At 43.2% G+C, this 27,355-nt stretch overlaps 1 protein-coding gene across 2 annotated transcripts in view; it reads left to right on the top strand.

Annotated features, from left to right (window-relative positions):
- Positions 1-3,328: 3,328 nt before the first annotated feature.
- The window catches only part of DHRS3 (dehydrogenase/reductase 3), a 43,440-nt gene continuing 19,413 nt past the window's right edge, over positions 3,329-27,355 (top strand). For both annotated transcript variants that reach the window (XR_009115506.1, XM_058039323.1), the window contains exons 1-2: positions 3,329-4,272; positions 26,558-26,701. Coding sequence is in view for 1 of the 2 variants with exons in the window: in XM_058039323.1 (XP_057895306.1) it covers positions 4,000-4,272; positions 26,558-26,701 (417 nt within the window). In the remaining variant the exon portion in view is untranslated. The remainder of the gene's footprint in view (positions 4,273-26,557; positions 26,702-27,355) is intronic.

Here is a 27,355-nt window from a genome sequence, read left to right as displayed (position 1 = left end):
AAATCTGCTTTTGCTTCTTGTTTTTGTAGGTTTGTACAATGTAGCATGTACCAGTTTTCACTGCTTCAAGGTAAATCTAAAGCAGTGAAGAAGGAAAATAGTTCATACTTCAATGAAATTTGAAGCACAGGTAAGGAAAAATGTTATATATCTAGAACCGTTTCTTAACTCCCAATCCAAATTTGGTAGCAACTTTGTACATAGGTCAAAATCGTAATGAATAAAAAATCTCTTCAAACACATATTTAGATTATTATTCAAGCTGGAAATAGACATGACATAAACATGAAATAGATATGAAATAGACATGAAATAAACACAAGATTATTCAATTCCCCCTGGCTTCAAAGGAGTTGCAAATGTTTTACATTAATAATGAATTTTCTTTTAAATCTAAACAAGTTAACTCTGCAATATTGATGAGTTTTCTATTTTAAATGTGTCTGTGGTGCTTTAAGCATGAAGAGACTGAACTCAGGAATCAAAAAAACCCAAATATACCTCGATGGAGTTCATATCCTTTCATTTTCAACACTGCTCCTTATTTCCGGAGCAGAAAGTTGTTATATTTGTTTCCAGTCCAGACACTGAGTCATTCCTGTCTCAGCCAGACACTGGCTTCTCTGGGTAATTTCTCTCTCCCCTCCAGAGCTGTTGGAATGAGAGGAAAATTGTAATGCCAGGTGCCTCCCCGAGCTGCATTTCTGGAGGTATTGCTGTAAAAACACACCAAGGTGCTAAATGCTGCCAGCAGGCCATGGAAATTCTCTGGCTGGTTCAGATGCAGCTGAGTTAGGAACACTCACTGGTTCTGACAGAATGTGCAGACAGTTTCCACTTTGGATGCTTCATCTTCTCCTCAAAACCCTCTCCTGACACTCTGATTATGCAGTGACAGTCATATGGCTTGTTTCATATGAGCTAACCTGCCAGTTAAAGGTAAAAATTGTGCAAGTTTCTCTTCTCAATTTTATTTCATTTTTTCCTTCCCTTAAAACTTTTGTGGAACTTTTAACAGAGGTGAAATTCAAGGATTTAGGTATTTTTCATATTTTTTATCAAAAAATCTATGTGTGATAGAGCTGTTGAATGTGGGGGGCACCAGAAACTTGGCTGCCCTTCTTTTGCCAGCAAAAAATCCCTGAACACTCTGTTCCCACATGGCCACTTTGAATGCCTGCTTTTAAAACACCTGTTTGATTCCAAAGAAGAAAAGTGAGTTCATTTTTAAAGGGATTTGACGTCCAAACTCACCTCTGTCTCACACAGATGCTTAGATTCAAATGTCCATTGAGGTGGTGTTTTAGGAACTAGAGATGTGAAGAAGTTTGAGAGTGCTTTGAAGTGCAGTTTTCCCTTAATTCCAGTGTTTACCTCTAGATGGCTTCCCAGGATAGTTCATCTGGCTCCAGACCTGAGTGAACTTGTGCACTGCATTCATTTTGATGAATCCCAGTGATACCTGCAGATAAAACCCCAAATTTCTTTCCGCCCAGCTGTGAAGATAACACTGTGAGGTTTGATATCCTTGAGATCTTTTGATATTCTCAGTGCTTTGCATTTCAAGTTAATTAATTCTGAAATGAATGTGCAGTTACAGCCTCCTCAGAAAAGCTTCATCCTACAACCAAAATCATAATTTACCTGTCTAATGCTTGACAGTGCAAACAGCCAGGGACCTGCTGTAATACACTCTGCCCTTTTCCCTCTTTTCAGAGTTTGAAGGGCTGTGGAGACCTTCTGGCTATGCCCTTATCACCAGACAAAAAAAGTCTTGGAAAAAACCACCCTTTTTTTGCAGGGTGAGTCTCCCTCTGTCATTCAGAGCCTGCCTTTTGCACTGCTGAATCTCCAGTTTTCAGCAATGCAAGCATCTTCCAGCATGGAAAATCCATGAGGCATCAGAAAAACACTGGTCAGTGGTACTAGATATTAATGATTATCAGCTAGGCTGGGTTCAGCTGGAAATCTAGGGCTGCAAGGAGCTTTGCCCTGCACACACCAGCTGATCTTGGGCAAGCAGCCCCCTGGCAGAGACAGCTGCCTTGAACTCAGCCTTAGCCCTGGTTCTTCCTGGACCTGCTTTTCCCTGGGCTCAGGTCAGACCTGGGCACCTTTGTGACAGAGGAGGCAGGGGCTGCATGACCTGGTGACAGAGCACTTTGGTTCCTGCACAGAGCCCAGGGCAACATGGAGCAAGCCCAGCATGGCATGAGCCCAGCAAGCCCAGTGTGCCCAGCAGTTTGCCCCCCATGCCCGCAGCTGGCCCAGGGTGTATGTAGTATTTAAAGCTGTTTGACTTTGGCACCTGCAGGATGCCCAGCGTGCCTGCAGCAAAGCCAGGGTGCTCACAGCATGCCTAGGGTCCCACAGGCAACCCAGGGTGCCTCCAGCTGGCCAAGGGTGCCCACAGCTGACGCTGCTGGCCGCAGCAATCCCAGAGTGCCCGCAGCTGAGCCTGCTACCCCACAGCAAGCCCATGGTGCCCGCAGGTGGCCCAGAGTGGCCACAGCAAGCCCAGGGTGCCCACAGCTGGCCCACGGTGCCTGTAGCTGGCCTGGGGTGCCCACAGCACTCCCAGAGTACCCACAGGTGGTCCTGCTGGCCCACAGCAAGCCGGGGGTACCCACAGCAAGCCCGGGGTGCACTGAAAGCTCAGGGTGCCCACAGCTGACCCTGCTGGCCCTTAGCTGGCCCAGGGTGCCTGCAGGTGGCCTGGGGTGCCAACAGATGGCCCATAGTGCCCGCAGGTGGCTCTGGTGGCCCACAGAAAGCTCAGGGTGCCCACAGCAAGCCCAGAGTGCCCGCAGGTGGCCCTGCCGCCCCACAGAGAGCCCATAGTGCCTGCAGATAGCCCATGGTGCCCGCAGGTGGCCCTGCTGGCCCGCAGCAAGCCGGGGGTGCCCGCAGGTGGCCCATAGTGCCCGCAGGTAGCCCTGCTAGCCTACAGATGGCCCATGGTGCCCGCAGCTCGCCCCTGGTGCCCGCAGGTGGCCCTGGCGGCCCACAGATAGCCCATGGTGCCCGCAGGTGGCCCTGGAGGCCCACAGACGGCCCAGGGTGCCCGCAGCTCTCCCCTGGTGCCCGCAGGTGGCCCTGCTGCCCCGCAGCTCGCCCCTGGTGCCCGCAGGTGGCCCCGGCGGCCGCGCTGGCAGCGGCGGCCCAGGCGCAGCGAGCCGGTGGCGCGGCGGCGGCCGGCGGGGGAGGGCAGAGCAGCAGCCACTCCCAGGAACAGTAGTGAAATCGGCCCGACACTTTAACTGTCAATCAGGATTAATGGGGTATAAAACCTCCCCAGCGCCGCGGCCCTGAGCGGCAGAGACGGCAATAGGCAGAAATGAGTAAGAGCCAGAGCTGAAGTAGTGCACGGCGTAATTCCTGCTCTGTGATCCACGCTCCAAGTGAAAAAACCGGGAGAGGGGGCAGAGAGAGGCAGTGACCGGCTCAGCCTTTGCAACCGGCTCAGGACAGAACGTCTATAGATATTTATAGATACTAAAACAAGAACAACAACCTCACCCTGAATTGAGGCTTTCTTAAAAAGAAGGTCCTGGCAATTCTATCTTATTTAAGCAATTTCCTGAGTCTAAGAATAGAAATGAGCTGCCTGGAAGGCACTGCAGGCTGAAATTTGGAGACATAGGCTGCTTTATTTTATTTTTCTACATATAAAAACCTTTCGTTTGGATACTGGATTTTCATGTGGGTTTTTGCAGCGGAGGGATGTATGGTTACTTTTAATTCTACTTTTTTTTCCTCCTCTGTTTTAATTTTTTAAAAAAAGCTTTCCAGTTAAAAAGCAAGGAAGCTGCTTTACCTGCGTGTGACAATCCCAGAGGACACCGATCAAGAAACAGGGGAGTGACTTGGTCTTCTGCACTACTTTACTCCTACCCCCATTTATTTTTTCGGGGGAGGGAAGGATTTTTCCAGTCCAAGAACCTCTTGCCCCCAAGTTTTGGAAGGGGGGCTGAAGAATTGTCACCCATCTGGGGGTGCATGAAGGCTATCGCTTTTCTTTCTCTGTCACCTTGGTTCTGTGGAGGCTTGGAAGCGAACTTTGCCTGGCAGAAGAGGATGATGTGGAAGTGGCTGGGCGCCCTGCTGCTGTTCCCGGTGCAGATGGTGTATCTGGTGGTGAAAGCCGCCGTGTGCCTGCTGCTGCCGCCCAAGCTGCGAGACCTGTCCCGGGAGAACGTGCTGGTGACCGGCGGGGGCCGCGGCATCGGCCGGCACCTGGCCCGGGAGTTCGCCCGGAGAGGAGCCAGGAAGGTGAGCGGGGATGGGGATGGGATGGGATGGGGAGCGCCCACCTGCTGCTCTGCCAGCGAGCCCTGCTGCCCCACCTCCGGGTGGGATCGCCTGGAAAGGTGAGAGCAGCTCTCTGAGTTATTACATCGGTTTCATTTCAGAAGTTGCCCACTCCTCCTTCACCGCGTCCTGCCTTTCCCCATCCCATCGGTGAAAACGCGGTTGTGAGAAAATCCCCCTGTGCTGACAAAGGAGAGGGTTTTGCCTCAGCCCAGGTTTGCTGTGGCAGGGGAAGGAGACACGAGCGATTCTGGGCACGGAGCTCACTTCCATTGCTGCTTCCGGGCACTGCTGGGCATGGGGATCATGTACAGTGAGCCCTCCTCTATCAGGATATCACCCCAAATGAGAGGGGCATGGGGATCCTGTACAGTGAGCCCTCCTCTATCAGGATCCCATCACCCCAAAGGAGAGGGATTATGTACAGTGAGTCCTCCTCTATCAGTGTCATATCACCCCAAAGGAGAGGGGCATGGGGATCATGTACAGTGAGCCCACTTCTATCAGGATCACATCACCCCAAAGGAGAGGGATTATGTACAGTGAGTCCTCCTCTGTCAGTGTCATATCACCCCAAAGGAGAGGGATCATGTACAGTGAGCCCTCCTCTATCAGGATCACATCACCCCAAATGAGAGGGATCATGTACAGTGAGCCTTCCTCTGTCAGGATCACATCACCCCAAAGGAGAGGAATGATGTACAGTGAGCCCTCCTCTCTCAGGATCATATCACCCCAAAGGAGAGGGGCATGGGGATCATGCACAGTGAGCCCTCCTCTGTCAGGATCACATCACCCCAAATGAGAGGGATCATGCACAATGAGCCCCCCTCTATCAGGTCATATCACCCGAGAGGAGAAGGGCAGGTGGCTCTGGGACACTGGGGAGAAGTGTTCCCTTTCACCCTGCTGGGTTTCCATTCGTGAAATTAATTCCTTGTGCTTCCTGAAGTCCCTTATGTTTCATTTTTGGACAGCCCAGAGCTGTTCAAGGGGAAAATGAATGAGAAGCCGGCAAGAAGAGCACAGTTTGAGTGGAAGCTGTGGGATTATTTGCACATTTCCTTGAGGAGAGAGGCTGAGAGTGGCTGCTCTGCACAGCAGCCCAGAAGTGCCAGTGTAGCTGGTGGGTCCATTCTCTTGCTCAGAACTGGTGGTTTACCTTGAAATGTTGTGGTTCTGTATATACAGGTATGTTCCTATGTGTGAATCAGTCAGGGATGCAGAAACACACGCATCCTGAAATGAGTCTCAGGATGGAAAGTTTCATCTCCCCTTTTATTGGTAATTAAGGGGAGGACTGGTGAAATTAGCTGCATAAATACTTTTCTGTGTGAGAGAATGAATGAGAATAAATAGAGAAGAAAGAAGAGGAAAAATACAGAATGAGAGGCTATTTAAAGAAAAACATTTGGATTTAGTTCAGGATAGGGTTTTATCACTTCCTTACACATGCATTACAGTTTTCTCTGTGTGGTACAGAGCTATTCTGGCATGTAACTCTGAGGTGTAAAATATGTCAGCATTGAACTTTGATGTTTGTCTGTGTTTGTGTTTAAACATCATGTTGAGATTTACACATTCTGGGAGTCAGAGCAAACAAGTTGATTGACCTTTGGACCCAAGAAATTTGCTGAAGGTGTATTTATATTATCTGTTGGAATACCAGGCTTCATTATTTATTTATTTAGAGTGGCTGGTTGCTATGCTGAGTGCTGGCATTAAAGTGCAGCCATTTCTACAGAGCATTTAAGAGCTGTTTTGCTGCAGTTGAGCCGGGAGCTGAACAATGGCCCTGAGGAGCCAAGGGACAGGGGCCAAAAGGAGCCAGGGCTGTTTGAGAGAGAGCTGAGGATGGAATTACTGTAAACAGACACAGACTGTATTCTAGCTGTGCATCCTATCTACAGAATCTCTACATATTGTACAAGGAAAGAATACAGAATATATGAGAGTAATTATTGGGAACTTCTGTACTCATATGTTCTGAAATGCTCTGTGTTGCTAGTTACTGGTTAGAACTTTGGGGTGTTTTGCCTTTTGGGATGTTTCCATGTGCGTCATCAAGGTGTTTAAGTCTTTGACTCAGTTTGAATTAGATTTTCTTTTCAGTTATATCATTGTGTGCAGTCAGTCATATGGCCCTCAGCAAGTTCTGATCCCCCTGGTAGTGGCACTGCCTGCCAGCCTGTGGTGAGAACACCAAAGTTGGCTTCATCTCCTTAGTAGTTTTAATGCTAATTTTACCTACATGTGGTACTTTCCATTCCTTTTGCTATGAGATTTCATTTCTTTCCTGCTTCTGTGCTCAACCCTAAATTTGTGGATTTTGTGCAGTCGCCATGTACCATGCGCAACCTTCTGCTTGGCACTCCTCTTCAATTTTACACTTTGCATTTGACAACCAAAAAGAAATGAAAAAGCCTTGGAGTGTCTAGCAAGTCATCTTTTGATAAGGCTTATGAAAACTGACTGTTTTTCTCTTTTTACAAAAACGGGCTTACACTAATATGCAAAGCTCGAATTATTGATCATAATTACTAACTTAGAGCAGATTCTGATTATCAGATGGCGCAGTCACCACATTCCAAGTTCAGGAAAAGGCTTCCAGCAGAGGCATGGAGTTCTGGGCCCAGCCCAGCATGCCATGCAGGAGCTTGGCAGCAGTGCCAGGGCTCAGGTTCTGGTGGAGGGTGAGCAGTGTGTCCTGACCAAGCGCTCCCGGCGCCTGCGCACACAGACATAGTGGCGGGCTTTTGGAGGTAGGCGGCGATATATAACCATATTTTTGAGATTAGAATCTTCAGAAAGATAAAGTTAGTTGGGACTGTGAGGCTATGAAACTTCTCTGGTAATTAGACTGGATGGGATTTCATCTTACACTCAGTTTCAGGGGCTCACAAGTGAGATGTAGCGGAGCCGTTTTCGAGCAAGGTGGCAAATGTTGTGTTTCACAAGATTATGAATTGTCACATCTGCAACTCCTCTACTGTAAAATTTGATTTTGCATTTAAAGCTGTGAAGAGGACAAGAAATAAATCCCAGAAGGGTTTATTAAAATGGAAATACTGTGTCTTGATTGATGAGCATGGAGAGTAAAATTCTCAGTCTGATGGAATGGAAGTCTCTTGGGCATGATCTTGTAAATCCATCCTGACTCCCATTCTTTACCCCCATTGCTCTGCCATTGTGCCTCAAATGTGACTTGGATAAATGTCTGAGACATTTCCTTCTCAAGTGATGTTTCTTTTCTCAAAGTTGTTCATTGGCCTTTCCAAAGAAATCACCAATAAAGGCACAAAGCAGTGCCAGTTCTATTTGCAGTTTCAGAAGTGTATGTTCTGTTTTTTTTTTTCAATTAAGACTGCCAGCAATTTTTAGGCAATGGGAGACTTTAATCATCAGATAATTCCTGTTCAAGTGTACCCTGAGAGGTCAAAGGATCCATACTCCGTTTGTAATTTCAAGTAGTTTTCAAGAACTACTTGGTCCTGGGAGGTGCTGTGTATTGAAATGCTTCCTGGAGCACTTCTGGAAAAAGCCAAGAGCATGTAAATGAGCTGTGTGCGGGGATGAAGTGCTTACAGATGATCCAGGACATGTTAGTGTTATGATGAGGGATGAACAGCACTGACTTTTCTCCGGAAACGTTCAAGTGTTGTAATCCAACTTCCCAGAGATGTGTCCAGATTCATAAGTGGTGCCTGAGAAGCTGCTTTGCTGTGGCTGAATTGCTGGAGAAATCAACTTTCTGCTTTCAGTCCCTTCTTGCCTGCTTGCAAAATTCAAAATCCTCACTGTTGTTTGCTTTAACTCTTGAGAATTTGACTGTACCTTAAAAGTATTTGGTCAATGCAGTATCACCTCTGCCTCAGTCTCACACACTGGTAGCTCTGTCAAGGCTCGTAGCTGTTGATACTCTGGTGAGCCAAAATGGCAGAGAATGTCTGTGTTAATGAAATGGGAGAAGGAGAGACTTTTATGAGTTTATGATTTAATGCCTATGAAATAAAAATCCACTTCCAAAGCCTAATGGTGTTTTGCAAAGACTGTACTGTATAATCCAGTTAATATTGGAAAGACTGGCCCTTTTGAACAGTATTTCTTGTGTTGGAGAACAGCCCTCTGCAGATGTGAGCAGTCAGGGGGTGTAGGGACTGAATGGGTTCATTCACTGCTCAGCAGAGTGGGAAACTCTGCCTGGTTTCCTTAAAGCCATTTGCTTTTCCTACAGAACTTTCATTATAGTGCCTTTGCCAGGAATTTGCCAGCCCTGGTTTTGATAGTCTCTAGTGAAGAAGTTTGATTCCTATGTCTTTATCTTTGTTAGGTTTTCTTTTAGGAAACTTTGATCTCTAAAAATTTTCCTCGTCATTTTAATTTACTTTGTTCACAGGTTATCTAATTTGAGATGTGATTGAATGGGACAGGGATGCTCAGTTCTTAGGCATTCTGCATTGTTAAATGTCAACAAAACCTAATAAAAGTAACTGAAAAAGATGTTAATAATAGGACTGAAACAGATTCCCCAGCTTCAGTATGTAATTTAGTATTCTTGTTTATCTGACAGTGACCTTGGAAGAGTTTCTTCGGCCTTTCCAGAAAAACCCAACAGCCCTGAGATCTCAGCTGTTCTCTCCATTGGTATTTTCGCAGCATTTTTCAAAGTCAGACCTCAGTGTCTGCATTTTGGAAGATTTCTTGTTGCCCTCTTTAAGTTCAGTGTCAGCTGGGATGGGAAGAAGTTGAGGGATGAAGTAGCACCAAGAAAGGGATGGATGGGAGCTGTGCAAGCCCACGCTGCTGCTGGAACCTGGGGTTTCCCTCAGTGTTCCACTTTCCCCAACAGAACTGAAAACCTCAGAGGAATTAGAAGTGCTTGAAAGCCTTGTATAATTGGAGGGGTTTAGCTGAGTAAGATTTGAGGCTATTTTGTGTTTAGGCTGAGAGTATTGGTGAGAGGTTATGTAAAAAAAAATTGTTATCAGGTCTTAGAATTTAGCCTTGTATTCCCAGTAATGGAAAATTTGGCAAGTTTTGAGATGAGTTTATCAATGGCATGCTCCTCCCACACAAATTGCATCTGTAGCTCTATGAATATTTCATTTTGGTCTTTATGAATCACATTGACTTATTAGTTCACAGATTTCACAGAATACTCTTGAGTTGGAAGAGTCCCCACAAGGATTAACGAGTCCAACTCTTAAGTGAATGGCTCATATATTATTGTCCTGATTTGTATGAATTAATATATATACACTTTCTAAAAGCTTCTTTATTGCACATACCAATGCTGTGTGACTAGAGCTGGATATTAAATTAATACTAATCTCCTGATGTGAGGGCAAAAGGCACTGCTGCTGTTTCAGAGCTGTAACATTTTTTGAGGCTCAGGACAAAAGATATGAGTGTCTCCCATGGATTCAGTAAGAGTTCTTAATCCAAAATGTCTTAAAATATCAGTCACTCTCAAACATTCATCTCTGGTTGCACTTTCAGAGACTGTAGAAGAGTCTTGCAAAATTTCATTGGAGAGTATCTCTTACCTGGCATCAAATTCCTGGTGCACTGGGATGGGAATGTGCCCCAGACTTCATCCAAACCTGGGACCCTTTCTTTTGTAATGTACAAAGGTTTATAATTCCTGACTCTGTTGGGGAGTGGGGAAGGGATGAGATCTCTGCAGGAACCCTGTTCTAAGCCTGGAACCCTTTCTTTTGTCATGTACAAAGGTTTATAATTCCTGAATGTGTCCTGGGGAGTGGGGAAGGCGTGAGAGATCCCTGCAGGAGCCCTGTACTTCCCAAAAGAAAGGGTTCCAGGTTTGGAACAGAGGAGATCCCTGCAGGAACCCTAGGAAGCCCTTCTGCTTCTGTCAGCTTTAAAATCCCATGTGCTGGGCCAGTTGTCAAGGAGACACTTTTGTTCTGCAAGTAATAACTGATTTCTGACACATTCATTCCTTCTCAGCTCAGAACACGACTAGACCTGATCTGGCCACCCCAGAGAATATTAGTCCTGATAGAAGAAAAGAGCTGCTTTAAAATGACACTTTCAGAACTGAGAGAACCTGATTTTCCTCAGAAACTGCTTAATCACATGTACTTGTTTTTAACAGGCATCATGACTTAACATAATGAAATTAGAAAGCCTTTAAAATTAGGTTTATAAAAGAAATGGACACAGTTCTGATGTACACTACCCAGTGCAATATGTCAGTGTGCTGCACTACATTTAAGGTAGCCTGGTTTTAAAAGACAGTGTAAAATATATATATATATATATTTGGATTTCAGTGCTAAGAAACTGTTGCCAGGTGAGCATCTGTCCCTATTCTGAATGGTCTAATGGATTTCTGTGCAGTCATTTCCAAAATGCAAAAAAGTAAGTGACCATTTGGAAAAGACAATCTGACATTGTGTGAAAAGGATAATGGAATCTAGGAGGAAAATGCACTAATGTAATCTAAAAGGAAATTTTCTATGCTGTAGATATTTAAGTGTAATGAGAATATTTACCTGTAGTGCAAATATGAGGTTGTAAGTGATTAATCTCTCCTCTTGTGTGTGTGGTTGGAAAGAAACCACCACAGGAATGCAGCAGCTTCAGGGATATGTTAAATGATGGTTACTTTAATCTTCCTTAAGTTTAGGCTCTTAATCTTACAGTGAACTAGGAGAGCATGTCACAACTTATCAGCAACAAGAAGTACATGAGAAGAGCTGGGGAGTGAATGTTTTTCCATGTCATGTGAAATAATACATTAATTTGAAACTTTTGGTAAAGTATGACAGCATAGATCTGATTGGGTGGCTTTATAGTCTCCAGAAAGGCTTTATTTCTCCAAAGATTACATCCTGACAGCAGCTTTATTTAATGGCTTCCTGTTGGCAGCTCCCAGCTTTGTTGGTTGGATTTAAGGATGGGCAGAAGAGCCCTTTTTGGAGTGCCAGGCTGCCATGGCATGGAGCCTGTGCTGGGGGCTGCTGCCAAGGCCAGCACTTGGAATAACATGCTGAATAAGTGTCTCTGCCTGACAGGCACCACCAGGATTTATCAGCTCTCAGATCTTTGGTGTCTGTGAAGCAGCTTGGGCTGGAGCTGTTTTAAGTTATGATTTGGAACATACCTGTCTTTTGTTGCTGGGTGTGTTGTGAGGAGAATAAATGATGTTAACAAGAAGTGGTGCTTGCAGAGTTGCAGTCTTGTCATCTCTCATCAAGATGCAGTGATGTAATGAGAGAATGCTGTCCCAATTGAGACCATGCTGAGTTGGCACACCAAGATCCAGCACTTTTTAACATGCTGAAGGTCTGGCACCAAGGCAGTTAAATGAGGCTTCCCACTAAATACAAGGACTGTGCCAATGCTGTAAAAAATCTTAAACTTTTAAAGATGAGGTTTTATATTAATGCCATTGCAGTGCCTCAAAAACTGACTTCACACCAAAGACTGTTTAGCATAAAGATGCTAAATGTGCTTTATAAGAGCAACGGCAAAAGATGATGCTGACCTCAGGGTTGGCAGGGATAAAATAAATAAATGTGACAGTGGAGATAAAAACCAAAAGGTGACAATGAGTACCAACACAGAGCTCTCTGCTGATGAAAGCCAGAGACTGCAGCACCACTTGTTGAGCCAGTTTAAAGTTCTGGAAGAGGCATCACAGCAATGGAAGTTTTAAGGTGGGGTTTGAAAAGCAGCAGTAAAGAGTTTTGAAGAATGTTTAGAGAGGTGCAGGGAGTGTGGTAGAAAACAGATTGTTTTAAAAATTAATGCTAGGAAGTAAAGGCTGCAGTAGACCTAATGCTAACTAAAGGTGAAGGGAGTATGGGTAAAGTGAAAGTGAATACCTTGAAAGTGAAAACAGAGACTCAGCTGGAGGAGGAAGCAGTGAAATTCAAATTGAGCTGACCTGGTCAGAGCAGCAGATGAGGTTGATCTTGAGCAGGGGCTTGGACCAGAGAACACTCAGAGCCTCAGCCATAGTCTGATTCCATCATTCTCAGTCTCATTTGTAGGAAGGAAAAAGGCAGATTTTCTGCACTTCAGGGCTAACAGGAAGGTTTTGGGCCATGATGTTTCAGGCCACTGACCTCAAGTGATTCATCCCTATTTTATTTGTGTAGTTTCATCACCTACAGTGACTTGTAAAAGTGTTGCTGAGTATTTATGTTGCATTTATGTCATGGCTCTGGCACAGGCCAGAAAAAGTCTCAGACTTGTAGAACCTGTAGGTAGTTTTTACTGCATTATAAAAGAATCAAACATGCTGTTGAGCTAATGTCTGATTTAATTAGCCAGGCACAGCAATTTGCTTTAATAGTGACCATAATCCATGTATACAGTCCTAAGCATTTGACTGAAACCTTTTAAAGGAATCAAAGATTTTTTTATTCTTAAGATTGCTGTGGCAACCTGCTTTACTAGAGTGATACTGTGCAGTGGATAGTAAAATTGCAAAGGAGGAACTTAGGAAACTCTAAATACACTCTGAATTCCATTTCTAAAAGAGATCAGCAACATTCAAAGTTGGCACATCAAGAATTCTCTGGTTTTACATCAAACTGCCAGAGCAAGGCAGGAACTTGGCCTGACAGTAACCTGAGAGGAATCAAAGTATAAAGGCAAATTAAAAAACCCAAAAAAATGGAAGAATTAGGACAAATGGATGAAGTTCACAGAAGAAGCCAGTTAATTCATTCTGCAAGAGTGATGGGGAGAAGAAAAAAATAACAGTTATCTTGATTACCTACCCATAAAATTGGACAAGGGTCTAGAAATTTGGTATCTTTCCCTCTGGGCAGTTTGAAAATGTCAGCTAATGATTATTTGGGTTTAAGTATTGAGTATGAGTATTTGTTTTAAAATCCAGTAACAAATAAGTGTTCACTTTCACTTGGATTCCTGTCCCAAATGAAGACACAAATCTGACACAATTGCTGCTCCAAGCTTTTCTGCAGGAAAGGGAGACTGAAAAGAAAAACTCCTCAAGACAGAGAACAACAGCCTCAGAGCTGAGAATAAGCTCTGGCCGTTTAAAACCCATGCTTATCAGGAATATAAAGCAGAAATTATTAAAGATTCTTTTAGCTGGGCCCAGGCTCTGTTCTTCAAAGCATCCTGTCAACATCCTGAGGAGCTGAACAAGTCAGACCCAGGCACTGCCAGATCCATTGGCTGATAACACTGACGCCAGGAGAAAAGGGTCAAATACATGTTGTTTGACCTTTATCCCAGTGGGGATTAAATTGATTCTAATTAATAGACTTGGGAATAGATGGCTACCTTGGCAGAGTTTGTAATTAATTTAAATTGTTCATCCCATTAGTTTAGCCATAAACTATGCATAATTACAATGGGATTTTGTGGACAGCTGCCCTTATGTTGCCACCTTCTTAATTACAATTTACTGACTGCAGTGCTGCAGAGCTTATTTGTTTTGGTTAACATAGGGATTTCTGTTGTCTTACACTGCCTGAGCAAACGTGTCAGTGCTCCATTTATGGCAATAAAATCATGTTTAAAAGCACAAATACAGCCGTGCTGAATCAGTTGTGCTTTAGGTGTGTGCCTGTGAGGTAAACCTGGCTCTCAGTGTGTAACCAGTGACAACTGTACTTTTGAGTGCACTTCACCAACATAAAATTATACATATTTTGAGGTTTTTATATATATATATATATATATATATATATAATTTTTTTTAATATAAATTGTGCCTGGAAAGACCATGTCAGTGATTATCCTGTAGTATGCCACAGTTTTAGCTACAGATTAGAAAGAGTCTGTATAAAGGTGGGGTAGCAGTTGGTGTGACTTGGCTAATAATAGATTTCTTCCCTTATCTCAGTGAAAAAGCCATTTAAAATAGGTGCAAATTGAGTTTTCACTCAGTCATATTCCCTTCTCTTCAGCAGTACAGGTGTACCCATGGGTACTCTTTGTCATTTTGGTAGGTCCTCTTTCCCAGTACGTCCTGGACTAGAATTCTGCTGTCTGAACTCCTGTGAGTAGCAGAAAGTCATTTTTCATGCACTGAAGATCTTATTTCAGTGTTTCTTAGAATCTTCACTGAGAAGCAAATGTCTCCTTTATGGCCAGGCCTACATCTAGAAGACAGAAGTCACCACTTAAAAAACCATGATCCTTTATGTGCTTATAATTGAGGTTTGTTTTATTTGCCCTTTGAATCACCAGGTACACCCAAGATTTTCTCTGTGTCTGAAGAGCTGACATGACAAACTTGCACCATTTTACCTGAAAGCAGAAATTCTTGGGTAATCTTTTTACTGGACCTCAAGAAAAATCTCAAATATACCAAACTTAACTTGTGGGAAGACAAACACTGAGCAAAATGGATCAGCAAGAACAGTGGGCAGTCAGATATTTTCTGCATGAACATTAAATTAGTGTTTGTCTTCGATCTGTCACTTCAGTCTCCTTGCTGGCAGTAAACACAGACAGCTTGTCTCTGATCAGCACTTCCCTGGGCAAAGCTTGCTGGAGAGGCAATGGAAAATCCTGACATCCCCTTTCAGCAGCTTGGTTTGATGTTGACTACAACCTCCAATTCCCTGTACCCAACTCCTAAAAAAACCTTCCCAGAGAGGACAGAGCCTTAAGGAGACGAGGTCATGCTCCAAGTGGGATATTAAAGGCACCCAGCTGGTACAAAGTGCTTCTTTCCCAAATGCTCACAGTTCAGGGCTGGCTCTGGCCACAGGGAGCTGTCAGGAATTATGTCAGAATATTTCCAAGGCCCCTGGGAAATGCAGGACTCCTGCCTGGCTGAGCTGAGCCGTTTGATTTTGGGTTTGGGATGTGCTGGTTGTGCAATGCTGTGGCTTTTCTGCTTGGATTGGAACCCAGGCCCCTCAGAGACCACTGTGTTTATATTTGATGTGCTTGTGGAAGAGGGTTTGTCTCTTCAAAAGCAAAGTCTCAGCCATCAAAAGGGGTCCCAGGGTTTATTTCCATGGATGGTGATGTGCAACTGTGGCAGATTGTTCTGTGACACCTTTTCTGATGGAAGGGGAGGGGAGTGTGTGTGCACACATGTGTGGGAAAGGGATCTGGCACTCTGTGTGTCCTTGAGAGCCAGAGTTCAGCCCTGGGTCAGCCAGCTCCTCCTGACATCACTGCACTTGTTTACAGCTCTCACTGAGCTCTGCTGATGCCTTTGACCGCTGACACTGCCCCAGCTCAGGCAGCATTTCTGCAAAACCAGACATTTACAGGAGCATCTTACATTCATAAAGGGATTTTAGCTTCTCTTCCTCACTGACTTGAAAGGAATAATAAGAAATAGACAATTCTTAACCACTGAAAGTAAATTATGTTTATAAAATAAATTGTAAATGACACATTTTCAGGTTGTTGTTGAAATTGTAAATGCACTAAATAATCAGAATGCTGGTTATAGACTGAAAAAAGAGCTTATTTACAGCTCTCACTGAGCTTTCCTGATGCCTTTGACCACTGACACTGCCCCATCTCAGTCCAGCATTTGTGCAAAAGCAGAAATGTACAAGAGCATCTTACATTTATAAAGGGATTTTAGTTTCTCTTCCTCATTGGCTTGAAAAGGACAATAAGGATGTTTTGAGTATAGCATCTTACATTTATAAAGAGATTTTAGTTTCTCTTCCTAACTGACTTGAAAGAGACAGTAAGAAATAAAAAATTCTTAACCATTGAAAGTAAATTATGCTTATAAAATAAATTAGAAACTACACATTTTCAGGTTGTTGTTGAAATTGTAAATGCACCAAATAATCAGAATGCTGGTTATAGACTGAAGAAAGATCCATCTTAGAGGGAGTTGATATATTTGGGATGAAGTAAGAATGGTTTCTTTAGCCACTGGAATCAGTAAAAACAGTTAGAACACTTTTGGTTTGTATTTGAGCCTCAGATTTAGGCCAAGTAGTGTTATTTGTTTCAGATTCCAGGTTTCTAAGTGCAGTTCCAGCACTGACAATCCATCACTGCTGCACGTGGGGGTTGCTGTCCTTCAGGCCATTACTTTGGTTGGGTTTGTCACTTATATTTCAGTGGAAGCAAAAAGTGAATGTGAGTCAACCAAAAATAGGCCTGTTTTTTTAGGGCTAAATTTCACACACTTTCTTGGAGCAGTTTCCAGATCCCCAATGCCCTGAGGCTGCTGGCAGGGAGGGAACCCTTCAGGCAAAGAGCTGGGCTTGTGGCTGCCTTTGAACACACTGAGAATTGTTGTGCCTCAATATTCCATTTCTGCCCCTCAGCTAAATCTGCCTTACTGCCCAGGTTACTTTATACAGTTTATTTTATTGGAAGGTGAGGTTTGTCTCATTCTGTGATAACTTCATTGATTTTGTGTTCACATTGAAGTGAATTAACTTCATTTTGCATTGCCTGAAAAGCAGTCACATCCAAAAGATGGGAACTTCAGGCAGCTGTAAGTTTAGGAGTATGCTAAAGCTGGGTTTGTGACTGCCTGACCAGCACCTCTTGTTTAAATAACATTTGGCAAATAGGTTATTTAAATAACCATTGTGGCAGAGCCTGAATTTGAATTGCTTTGATCTGGCTAAAAGTAATGAACATGTATATAACTTCTGGTTTTACATTTAGATATCATTTTATTGAACAGAACTGTGCTGTTTCTCACATTTTTGAAAGCAAAGTAACTTCTATATCTTAACATTGTATTGAAAAAAATGGTATAATCAGTGAAAGATCCTTTTTAAGCCATGCTGTACCCCTGGGTGGGGGTTGTGCTCTGGGAGCTTCCAGTCCTCTGATTCCCATCCTCCTTCTTTGACTTAATAGACTGAGAGAGTTAAATATGTCCTGAAAACTGCCATTTGTACAACTCATGAATAGATTTTAGAGATTCTGCTCTGTTGCATAGCAACAGCCACCATTAAAAAATAACATTTTGAAAAGCACATGAAAAGATAGGCAACCAGTTAAGCATTTCAATATTGAAGCTTTCTTCTGAGCAGTGCCCTTTATTTCTTCAACTAAAATTCTTATAAGAAAGGCACCTTTTGACAGCTTTTATGTGGTTTGAAAATGGTAGCAGTTCTCTTTTTCTAGAGGCAGAGAAAGGCTTGTAGGGGAGCTTGTCTGGTGTTTATACACAAATTTCAGGCAGGCTATTTTAACTCCAATACTTCTCCAGTAACCTCACGGGAGAAGTTATTTTTTCAGTCAAGAGCTGCATCCTATTATGCACATGGATGATCTGGAGCATATTTTAGCCCTTTCTGGAGGGCAGTTTATAATGACAGCATTGGGAACATTATTCACCCTTAAGTTTCTCTGGCTATTTTTGTTGCCAGCCTTCTCCCAGCTTAACAAATTTAAACCCTTCCCTAGTTTTTCTTCTCAGTGATGTTTTGAGGATAGCATCAAATTGATAAATCTATATTTTTTTTATTTTTATAGAGAATTTTTTAATATATTCCCCAAAATAAGTGAAGTGCTGGTGAATTGCTCATCATGATTGAGCTTGGAACAGAACTGAAGGTGTTCTGAATTAAAGCTGACAAGTCTTTAAACTGGTAATGCAGCATAAATAATTTTTAAGCCATTTTTAAGCCATGCAGGGTCCAGCCTAGGAGTCAGTGCTGTCCCTGGAGACTGGAAGTTAAAACCACCCAGCATTTCCAGGTTAGGCTGCTCTGCTCCAGAATTTATCTCAGAAATAGAAAGGCAAACTCTAAGAAGAATCCACTTTGACTGGCACCCAGTTTGTAGCTCTTTAATTCTTCTTTTACATACATTTATATTGTCAGGTTTTTCAATTTATGGGCAGTTTAGCCCAGTCAGGTGAAATAATACTGTGTTGGAGCCACTTTTTAACTCCACATGTCCTTTTCTCCTAACATTACCTTGTAATCTAACTTTTGGATTTTTTAGCTTTTCAAGAAGAGTTACTGTTCAGTGCAGACATAGCTTTGCATTGTAGTAGATGTCTAACTGAATATTTAACCTGTCACAGGTTCTTTACCCAGATAGTTTTATGCAGTAAGTAAAAATAATAATGCAGCATTTTGGAAGAAAAAATGTGCACACAGCTAAACTTCAGTGATGCTGAAATATCCTGTCAGACCATCACAGTAATTTCTTTTTCCCCTTTGAAATGTTATTTACTGACTTTCTATCCCTTCATCTTGTCTGCTGTGCTTGCAGGACAAAAGGGCTTTCTGCACCTGCATATTTCCCCTCCCCACAATTTCCTGACATTTTTATAGGAATCTGGATTACAGGGATGCCATGCCAAGCAGACGGAGGCGGCGGCAGCAGCACACTGGTTATTTTTGCAGGGTGGAGCATTATATTTCTATTGGTGGGTGTCTCCAGAGCCTTACCTCAAACACAGAACTTTCCTAACCCCTCTCCCCACCCCCAGATCCTCCACTTCTTCCTGCTCTGCAGCCAGAGAATCTTTCTGCAGGATATTTCTTTGTGATAAAAACAGGAGCAGGCTCCGGGTACTGAAGTGATTTCAGCATTTATTACGATAAAAGAAAGGCCTAAAGCAAGGGGTACTGAAGTGATTTCAGCATTTATTATGATAAAAGAAAGGCCTAAAGCAAGGGGGACCGGGCTGGGCAGGAGTGTTCCTGCTGAGGATGGAGCAGCGATGTCCCAGGGGAACAGCACAATTTCAGTGGGTCAGATGTCCCTTTTTATCCTGTTTTTGTCCCTCTGGATTGGTTTCTGTTTGGATCTTTCATTCGCATGAAGGTTTAAGGGGCTTGATTGGCCATTACAGTTCTGTCCAGGCTGGCTCTTCACTGAGGTGTGTTATCACAGAATCACAGAATAATGAGTCCAATCATCGAGTCCAACCTGTGCCCTAACACCTCAACCAGACTCTAGCACCAAGTGCCATGTCCAGGCTTTATTTAAACACATCCAGGGATGGTGATTCTGCCACCTCTCTGGGAAGGATGGCCCTGCTTTGCCATCTTTTGCAACAGATGGCAAAGCAGTGAGAATGGCCCTGGGAAGAGCATTCCATTACTTTATTATTGTTTCAGTGAAAAATTTCCTCCTGATATCCAACCTGTACCTTCCCTGACATAGCTTGAGTCTGTGTCCTCTATGCTACTTTGAGTACCCTATTTCTTACAGCTACCCTTTTAACCCCTTTTACAATATAACAACCAAACTAACAGTACACACTTAACGATCTATCAACCATTTTACAACAGTTTCCAGCCTATTTTTAACATTTGTGTGCTTTGGCTCCCTGCAGCAACAGCAGCCTGTTCTCATAAATGGGGTGGCAAACCATTCCCCATTACAAGCCTGTCCTTTCTTTACCCCACAGATGCTGGCAGGGACCTTCCAGGGTGACAGCTTGTGGCCACTTGGTGCATTTTGTTGGAGCGTTGCACTCGGTTTGACCCTGTCCCAGCGTTAATGGAATTGTAAAGGCTGACTCCTGCCTGACCTCTCCTTGCAAACAACCCTCACCCTTGCCCTTCCTCCTGTGCTCAGAGCAGAGCTGCGAAGAGCTGCTCCCAAGGCAGTCTGGAGTGCTGCAGACTAAAGCAATTGGAGGAAAAAAAAAAAAAAACAAAACCCTGGAGAAAAAAAATAAAAAAAAAAAAGTCAGCATGGGGCCACCTGTCCTTACATAGTCCTGACTGTGAGAACAGTGGGCATTTGTTCCCTTCTTCACAGGGAGCTGCTCTGCTCTTAAATGCCTGTGTGCACACAGAAAATCACACATTTTCTTTCCAGGGAAGGCCCCTGTTGAACAGCAGGCAGGTGTTGACATACTCCTCTGTGATTTTTTTTAAGAGGGAAAAAGGGGTACATCTGGAATTGACTGTTGTTTAGGTGAATAATGTTAATCCCATTGAGTGCTAAGTCAACATATAAACTAATAAAAGTTCAGACTCCAGACTAAAATGATTGGAATTCACTCCTTCAGTCACCTTCCGAAGTCTCTTTAGCCCTAACTGTTAATCTCATTACTATATGTTACTCCTGGACTTAAACCAGGTTATTATAAACTCTGTGGTTTGTGTTTACCAGGGTGGCAGGATTAAATTTAAATTCAATTCTTACAGGCTTTACAACTGCTAAATAGTAATCTTGAAAAGCTTGCATGTAAAATAGATACAGAGGCTTGCTCTCTCGATTCTCCACGTTAACATGCAACTTTTCTCATACCTGTCCTTTGCAGCTTTGATATTCACTGTGGGAACCCAGAGAAATTCTCCACTGGCCTGCTTTGTTTGCTTACCTTTACAGAAGTGTCACTAAGGGGCTGGGTTAAGTATTTTGACCTACTTCAGGCATCACAAGGTTCTTTTTTTTTTTTTTTTCCTTTTCTAAAGCAAAGATTGGCTTTTCACACTGCAGGGCCACACCTTTCCCTCTTCCAGTAATCAGCCTTGAGCTGCCTCTCCCATGGAGAACTCCTGAAAGAACTTGTCTGCCTTTGCCTGGGGCCAGGAGAGGGGAAGGGGTGGAGGAGAAAACTCTTCTACCATTGACAGGCTAAAGACCTGGAGCTTTTGAGGCTGTGGGATTTAGCTTCCCTTTCTCACGATGTGCAAAACTCTGCCAGGATTATGGGACACACTGGAATGCATTTTTTTTTTCCCGAGGACAAGACTGTGTGTGTGTTAGTAGTACCAGGCAGACGTGAATATAGGGGGATAAGGCTGGCATACTTCAGTGGATTATCTACACTTTGTACTTCCTAAAAGTATGCAGGAACTCTTGAGTGTTGGGCAGCAGAAAGGCTTTCTGTGTTTGAACAAAGGTCTGTGCAATTACAGATACCAGCTCACACAGAGCAACTTTTGTTCCCCTGCACTGGCAAGGAGGTTGAAAGGGGGAATGAAATGTGTTGACCTACCAACTACTTCCTATCGCTGCTGATCTGGGGCTGGGAGCTGTGCTTGATTTGTGGAGGCAGTAATAATGAGATCAGGCAGGAAGGGCATTTGTGTCTCTCTGCAACACTTTAATCTTTCAGTGTCTTCTGATTGTATCAGAGAATTGCTTCATGGGTCATAAAATGGAGAACCTTTGAGAATGGAAGTTATATCTGCTAATCACAGCCCACCTTGTGATGTAATAGGCCAAGAGTGAACATTTCTTTACTCAAATACAATCCAGTAGTGGTAGGACAACTTTCCAGTACTGCTCCAGCTCACTGGAGGCAGAAATTCTAGCACAGCGGGTTTGCTGATGATACAGTGCCAAAATAATTGATGATGTAAAAGGGCAGCATTCCATTGCTGCAGTTCTTGAATTGTGCTAGCAGTAAAATCAGACTGAACAACTTAACTAGCCTTGTGAATGATGTAAAGTTAGCTCTAACCTTGTGTCCTGCATTAGTAATATCCCTCAGTCTCTGGAGGCATTGATCACGTTTATGTTGTGGTTGATAGCAGCCTCCGTCTAGACCAGTTTATATAAATCAGTGGCTTTATCTGATTTTGTGGTGGTCAGGAGCATAACTCTTCTTGTGCTATGGTGAAAGTCAGGCTTTGGCCCTGCAGACAGCCTTGCCTTAGTGCAACAGCAGCAAAAACCCCTTCCCTCTGACTCCCCTCTGACCTCAGGACAGGCCTCATTAGCAGATTAAATCCAGAGTTAAACGATCCAGAGTTAATCCTCTGGGAGCAGAGGATGCAGTGCCTGCCCCTCCAGCTGAAGGGATTTTCCTAAAGTCAGATAAGGAGTTCTGTGACTCCAGATCAACAGATAAGGTTTGTTTTGCAAAAATCCATTAATAAATCCTGGGAAAATCTGCACCAAGCGTGATGTCACAGCCCTTGCCTACTTTGAAGCTCATCAAGGGGAGGAGGGCACGTGGAGTTCCTTCATCATCATCATCAATCTCTTCTTCCCTGTGTCCAGTGGTGAGATCCTGCCTGCAGTGTCAGGGATGGCTTTCCCATCCCACCTTTCCCATCCTACCTGCAGTGTCAGGGGTGGCTTTCTCATCCCACCTGGATGCCAGGGATGGATTTCCCACCCTACCTGCCTCCCTGGCTGCTGCCAGCCCAGGGTCACACCGAGGTAAGCACAGGCAGGAAGCCCTGGAGCAGGATTATCCACCTCCCTGGGCACCTGCCCTCACCAATTTTCTGGTCAGTAACTCAGTGAGAGGAAAGGGTGTCTGGTGCAGCAGGAGCAGGCAGGCAGGGGAGGATGGTGAGAGATGGAGAGGAGGGAGAAATAAGGGCTGGATTCTTTCCAGCATGGAAAACTGTCTGTCCAAGAATTTATCCAAAATGCAAGTTAAATATTCCTCTGTCCACCACTAAGTTCTGGTGAATGGGTGGCTGTGCAGCATCCTGACAGGCTGGGAAATTATGAACACAGTGCCTCTCCTTATTCCTTCTCATTTTCCTCTGTCCAGACAGGAACTTCTGTGTCTGTTGGAGTCATTCTCAGCTTCCATTTGGGACACACTTATTGCCAATTTAGACTTGCAGTTAGAAAGGAAAGAGGAGACAGCCCAGACTCTGAGCCCCATGTCTACATTTGAAAAACTGTGCTTCCCAATAAAATGGACCATTTCTGAAACCACAGCTCTGTCTGGGGCTCCTCATGAGTGCAGAGCCCTGGAATCCCAGCTGGGGCAGGGTGAAATGAAGTGGTGCCTTTCTTGATGTTTACATTTTTTATGTTTATTGAATAATATTTCTTTATCCCAAGGGTTGCATCCCAAGGGAAGTGAAGAGCCAATATTTGGGTAACTGGAGCTCATGGGGCAGCAGCAAACAGCCCCAGGCCCACAGTGGCTCAGCAGGGAGTAGAAGGATTTGTTCAGGAGCATTGGATGATCATCAGTAATGACACATTTTGCAGAAGAGGGTGACTGCAAGAGGGTGGAGACCTGAGGAATTTGTAGTGAATCCCAGGAGGCAGTAGGGGAGCAGAAGGGTTTGTTCAGGAGCATTGGGTTATCATCACTAATTCACATTTTGCAGAAGAGGGTGAATGTAGGATCACAGAGAATTGAGGAGTTTGTAGCAAATCTCAGGAGGCAGTAGTAGAGTAAGGACCCAGAAAACATCAGAAACATCAGAAAACTGCTGTGTTGCCTGTGCAACAAGACTGTAAAACAAGCCTTTCCTAAAGATGTTCAGCAGCAACAGAAGCCTCAACTGTGAGACAAATGCAGCAGCTCCAGACTTGTCTCGCTGTAAGATCTGATGTCCTGGGAGGCTGGGGGGAAACCTGTGCCAATTCAGTCTGGCCAGATGTAAGAGAGAAATTTAAAGTCTCATATGATCTCATAGGAACAGTCAAGCTTGAATTTGGACCAAAAGCACGTTGTATTGAGTTCTGAGTTTTATCCATCTGTAAAAAGTAGCAGAAATGACGGCAGGAGCCCTCACTTCCCACTGGGCCATCAGGGACCTCTCACAAAAGAATGGTCTTTTATTTACTGCCTTTCTCTTACACAGGCTGAAGCCTTCACCTGAATGTGGACAGTATCAAAGACATGAAAACTTCTCATGGAAAGAAGTCAGTGTTGAAATTAATGTTGTCAGCAGGATAAGCAGCAGATTCTGTCTTCCCCAGATGACCCAGATTTAATGGGGTCACCTTGCAAGACTTGCCTATAGGATATTAAAGGTCTCAATGAAACTGTTGGGGCATAAAAAAATAGTATATCCAAGAGTTGCATCACAGACAGATGTTCCTTTGACAGGTCATCCTTTGCTTAACTGTTCTTCCATGTATATTTCCTGACATTCAATGCACCAGTGGTAGCTCCTGGGAATAGGAGGCTTTGAGACAGATTGAAGTGAAGAGTGAGGGATCTACTTTTTATTTAGCAATAGCAGAAGCACTGGAGTATCAGATATGTGAGCACAGTTTCCTGCCTTACACTCTCCTTGTCTGACACCTTATTTCTGTTTCTCTCCTCTTCCTGTCCTACCTTCCATCCCTCTTCAGCAAGTCACTTCATTTTTTAGTGTGTACATTGACTAATCCAACCCTGCAAAGAGGGTGAAGTTCACCCGGATGCAAAACTCTGTGGGCATCAAACTTGATGTTTGCAGTTGACATTTTGTGGTTTTTTATCTCCCCTTTCCACAGAGGTTTTTCCTCCCCCTTTCCATGTGGGTTGTGAAAGGGAGAGCAAAGTGTGCATGTGCTCGCAGCTGAGCAGTATTTTGTAAATACTTCCTGAGAGCTTGTGAAATTTCTCACATGTTCTTGATTTCCCTTCAAGGCTGCAGTGTACACATGAAAAATATTCCTTGGTCTAGCCCTGGGATCAGAAGTGAGTAAATAGCCATCAGTTTTACAGGCTTTGAGGAGATGCCAAGCCCTGATGGCCAAGGGTGATACGCTGAGACTTTAGAAGCCAGGCCAGTGCACAAGCTGCAATTTCAGCCATATGCTTTCTTATAGTTTTTAAGTGTGATCACAGCTTTTTCCTTGAAAATTACTTCCCCTGAGATAAGTTTTCCCATGAAATGGTTCTGGCATATTTATACACGCTCTGAAGTTTCTGGTTAACCAGATTTGTTAGTGCTCTGGAGAATTTGAGGATATAAATCTTATCAGTCTGGGCGTGTTTGTGTTCACAGATGTGCCAATGACATGGAAATGGGATTAATTGTAAATGTAACTTGTTTAGGAAGTGGTTGAGGATTTGGGTACTTCTGCATTTTAGCCTTGCTGGGGTACACTAAAGAGCTCTTTGACCCTGCAGAGATTAGTTTTAGTACCAGTTATGAGATAAGCTTAGCTAGTTCTTAAAAAATAATCATGTTAAAGCTCTCTGCCAGAGATTTGTTGTGGGGTAAGAATACTGCACACATAATTTTTTTTTATGTTGATTTTGCTGTTATTAAGTTAATTGCAGGGATTGAGCTATAAGCAGTGATGCAATTCAGACTTTTTCCTTTCTGTTCTTTCAACTTTGGGAAAACTCAAACATTCTTTAATCTTTGAAGTGTAAGTGTGCTTATTTTTAACCATTAAAAAAATCAATATACTGGTCAGATTCATACAGACTCAGTACACAGTAGTGTGAGAAAGAACTGTAATTCTGGATTACACGTGCTTGGAGATAGCACCATAATTTTGCATTTTCAATGCAGCAACCATCTCTTGTCTCTCTTTTGGATCTTGCTCTTAGAGCTCACAGAACAGTCAGCTGATTGCAGTAACAAGCTCCATTCAGTAATTTATTTTTTGCAGAACAACAGTGACTCACCATTTATAACATGATAAGTGCTGAGAAGGCTTAGTTGAAGAGCAAAAACCAGAGATCAATTCATTCATAGATGTCCTAAACAACAGAGATGAAATTATATTCCTTCCAGTTGCCTTGAAAGAAATAGCAAATAAGGTTGTGTACTCAGAAAAAATATTGTGACTACACCTACTTAGCTGCAGATTAATGTTTGAAGGACTAAAAAGAATTGTACTGGACAAAGCCCCATGATGAGAGTTAATGAACCTGATGACTTTTCAGGTTATTTCTATTTCTGACCTCACTGATGGTGTAGAAATGCAGATAGGGTTTTCTGGTTAATGTCTCATTGTAAATCAGATCTGTGCTCCATTATTTGAATGTTTGTTCTATAAATATTCCGAATTTTCTTTGTGCAAGAAGCAGTGTTTAATTTTTATTGTGTTAAAAGGCAGTGGCAAGTGAAATCCTGTATGCAGGAGCTGCAAAATAAATTCATGCTTGAAATTTCTCACTTCAGAAGTCTGTTGTAGGATGAACACTTGTTTGAAATGCACCTGAGACACCAGCCTGCAACCAGAATTGCGAGTGATTACTAGGCTGAAAAAATACATTTTACGACAGAGCAGATTTTATCTCCATACATAAAACAAGAAGTAGACAACACACCAGATATTCAGGAAGGTCTGTGGTTTTAGGATAAATTTGTCATTCCGTACATGTGTACAGCAAAAACAAGGAGAGATTTGAAATGACACGATGCAGAAAAATTTCCAAACGTTCCATATTCCAGTCACATTAGGCTTCAGATCTGAGTTTTTGTTTCAGCTTGTGTTGCTTGTAAAGAATCTGTAAACAGCAGTGGAAGACAGGTCCCACTTGATACTCCCCATGTAACAGAAAGTCATTGCTTTTCTTAAATGAAGCAAAACAACAGCCCTGGCAGTGAAAACACATCAAAGGTTTCCATCAAACCGTTGAAGTCAGAAGCATGTTTTAATTATTTTAGATATGAAACAGAAGCAGTTGGACTCTAACAAAAATTTCTTGCTACAGATCATCCTGTGGGGTCGGACTGAGAAATGCCTGAAGGAGACCACAGAGGAGATCAGGATGATGGGGACAGAGTGCCACTACTTCATCTGTGACGTGGGGAACCGTGAGGAGGTCTACCAGCAAGCCAAGGCCGTCAGGGAAAAGGTCTGGGAAAAATATGCTTGGGAGGGTCACCTTGATTTTTTATTTTCTAAGTTATCTGATGTTTACATTCTTGTAACAAACTTCCTTACACACTTTATGCAAATAACTTATTTTTTTGCATTCTTTTATAGAGGAGAAGAAATTTGATGGACTGTTGGTTTTTGTCCAGTGTCATTGGAGAGGTGGCACTGTCATCCTCCAATCCACTGTCACTTTTAAAAATCTATAAATGCTGGAGTCAGAAATTAAAACCTCTCTTTTTACCTTAAAAGAGCAGCGTGTAATAATAAAAGAACACAATAACATTGTGTTATTTCATGTCTTATAGTGACAGGAGGGGGCTGAAGGAGCTGGGGGCTTCACTCTGAAGAAAAGGAGACTCAGGAGGAGGAGACTCATTATATATAATATATATATGTATTGTAGAGGCTCAGGAGGAGGAGACTCATATTTATATATATCTATATAATTATTTATTTTATATATATATGTATAATTATATATTTTATTTATATATATATATAGTAGAGTATAATCCACAGATTATAAATTCTGCCCCTTGGCATAGTTTACTCTGGAGGTTTCATGGATCACTTCACACATTTCAGTGTTAAAGAACAGCCCCCTCTATAGAAAAGGAGACTCAGGAACAGA

The sequence above is a fragment of the Melospiza georgiana genome, chromosome 22 (assembly GCF_028018845.1).
Source record: "Melospiza georgiana isolate bMelGeo1 chromosome 22, bMelGeo1.pri, whole genome shotgun sequence".
Taxonomy (NCBI): domain Eukaryota; kingdom Metazoa; phylum Chordata; class Aves; order Passeriformes; family Passerellidae; genus Melospiza; species Melospiza georgiana.
This window is presented reverse-complemented; position numbering and strand designations above follow the sequence as displayed.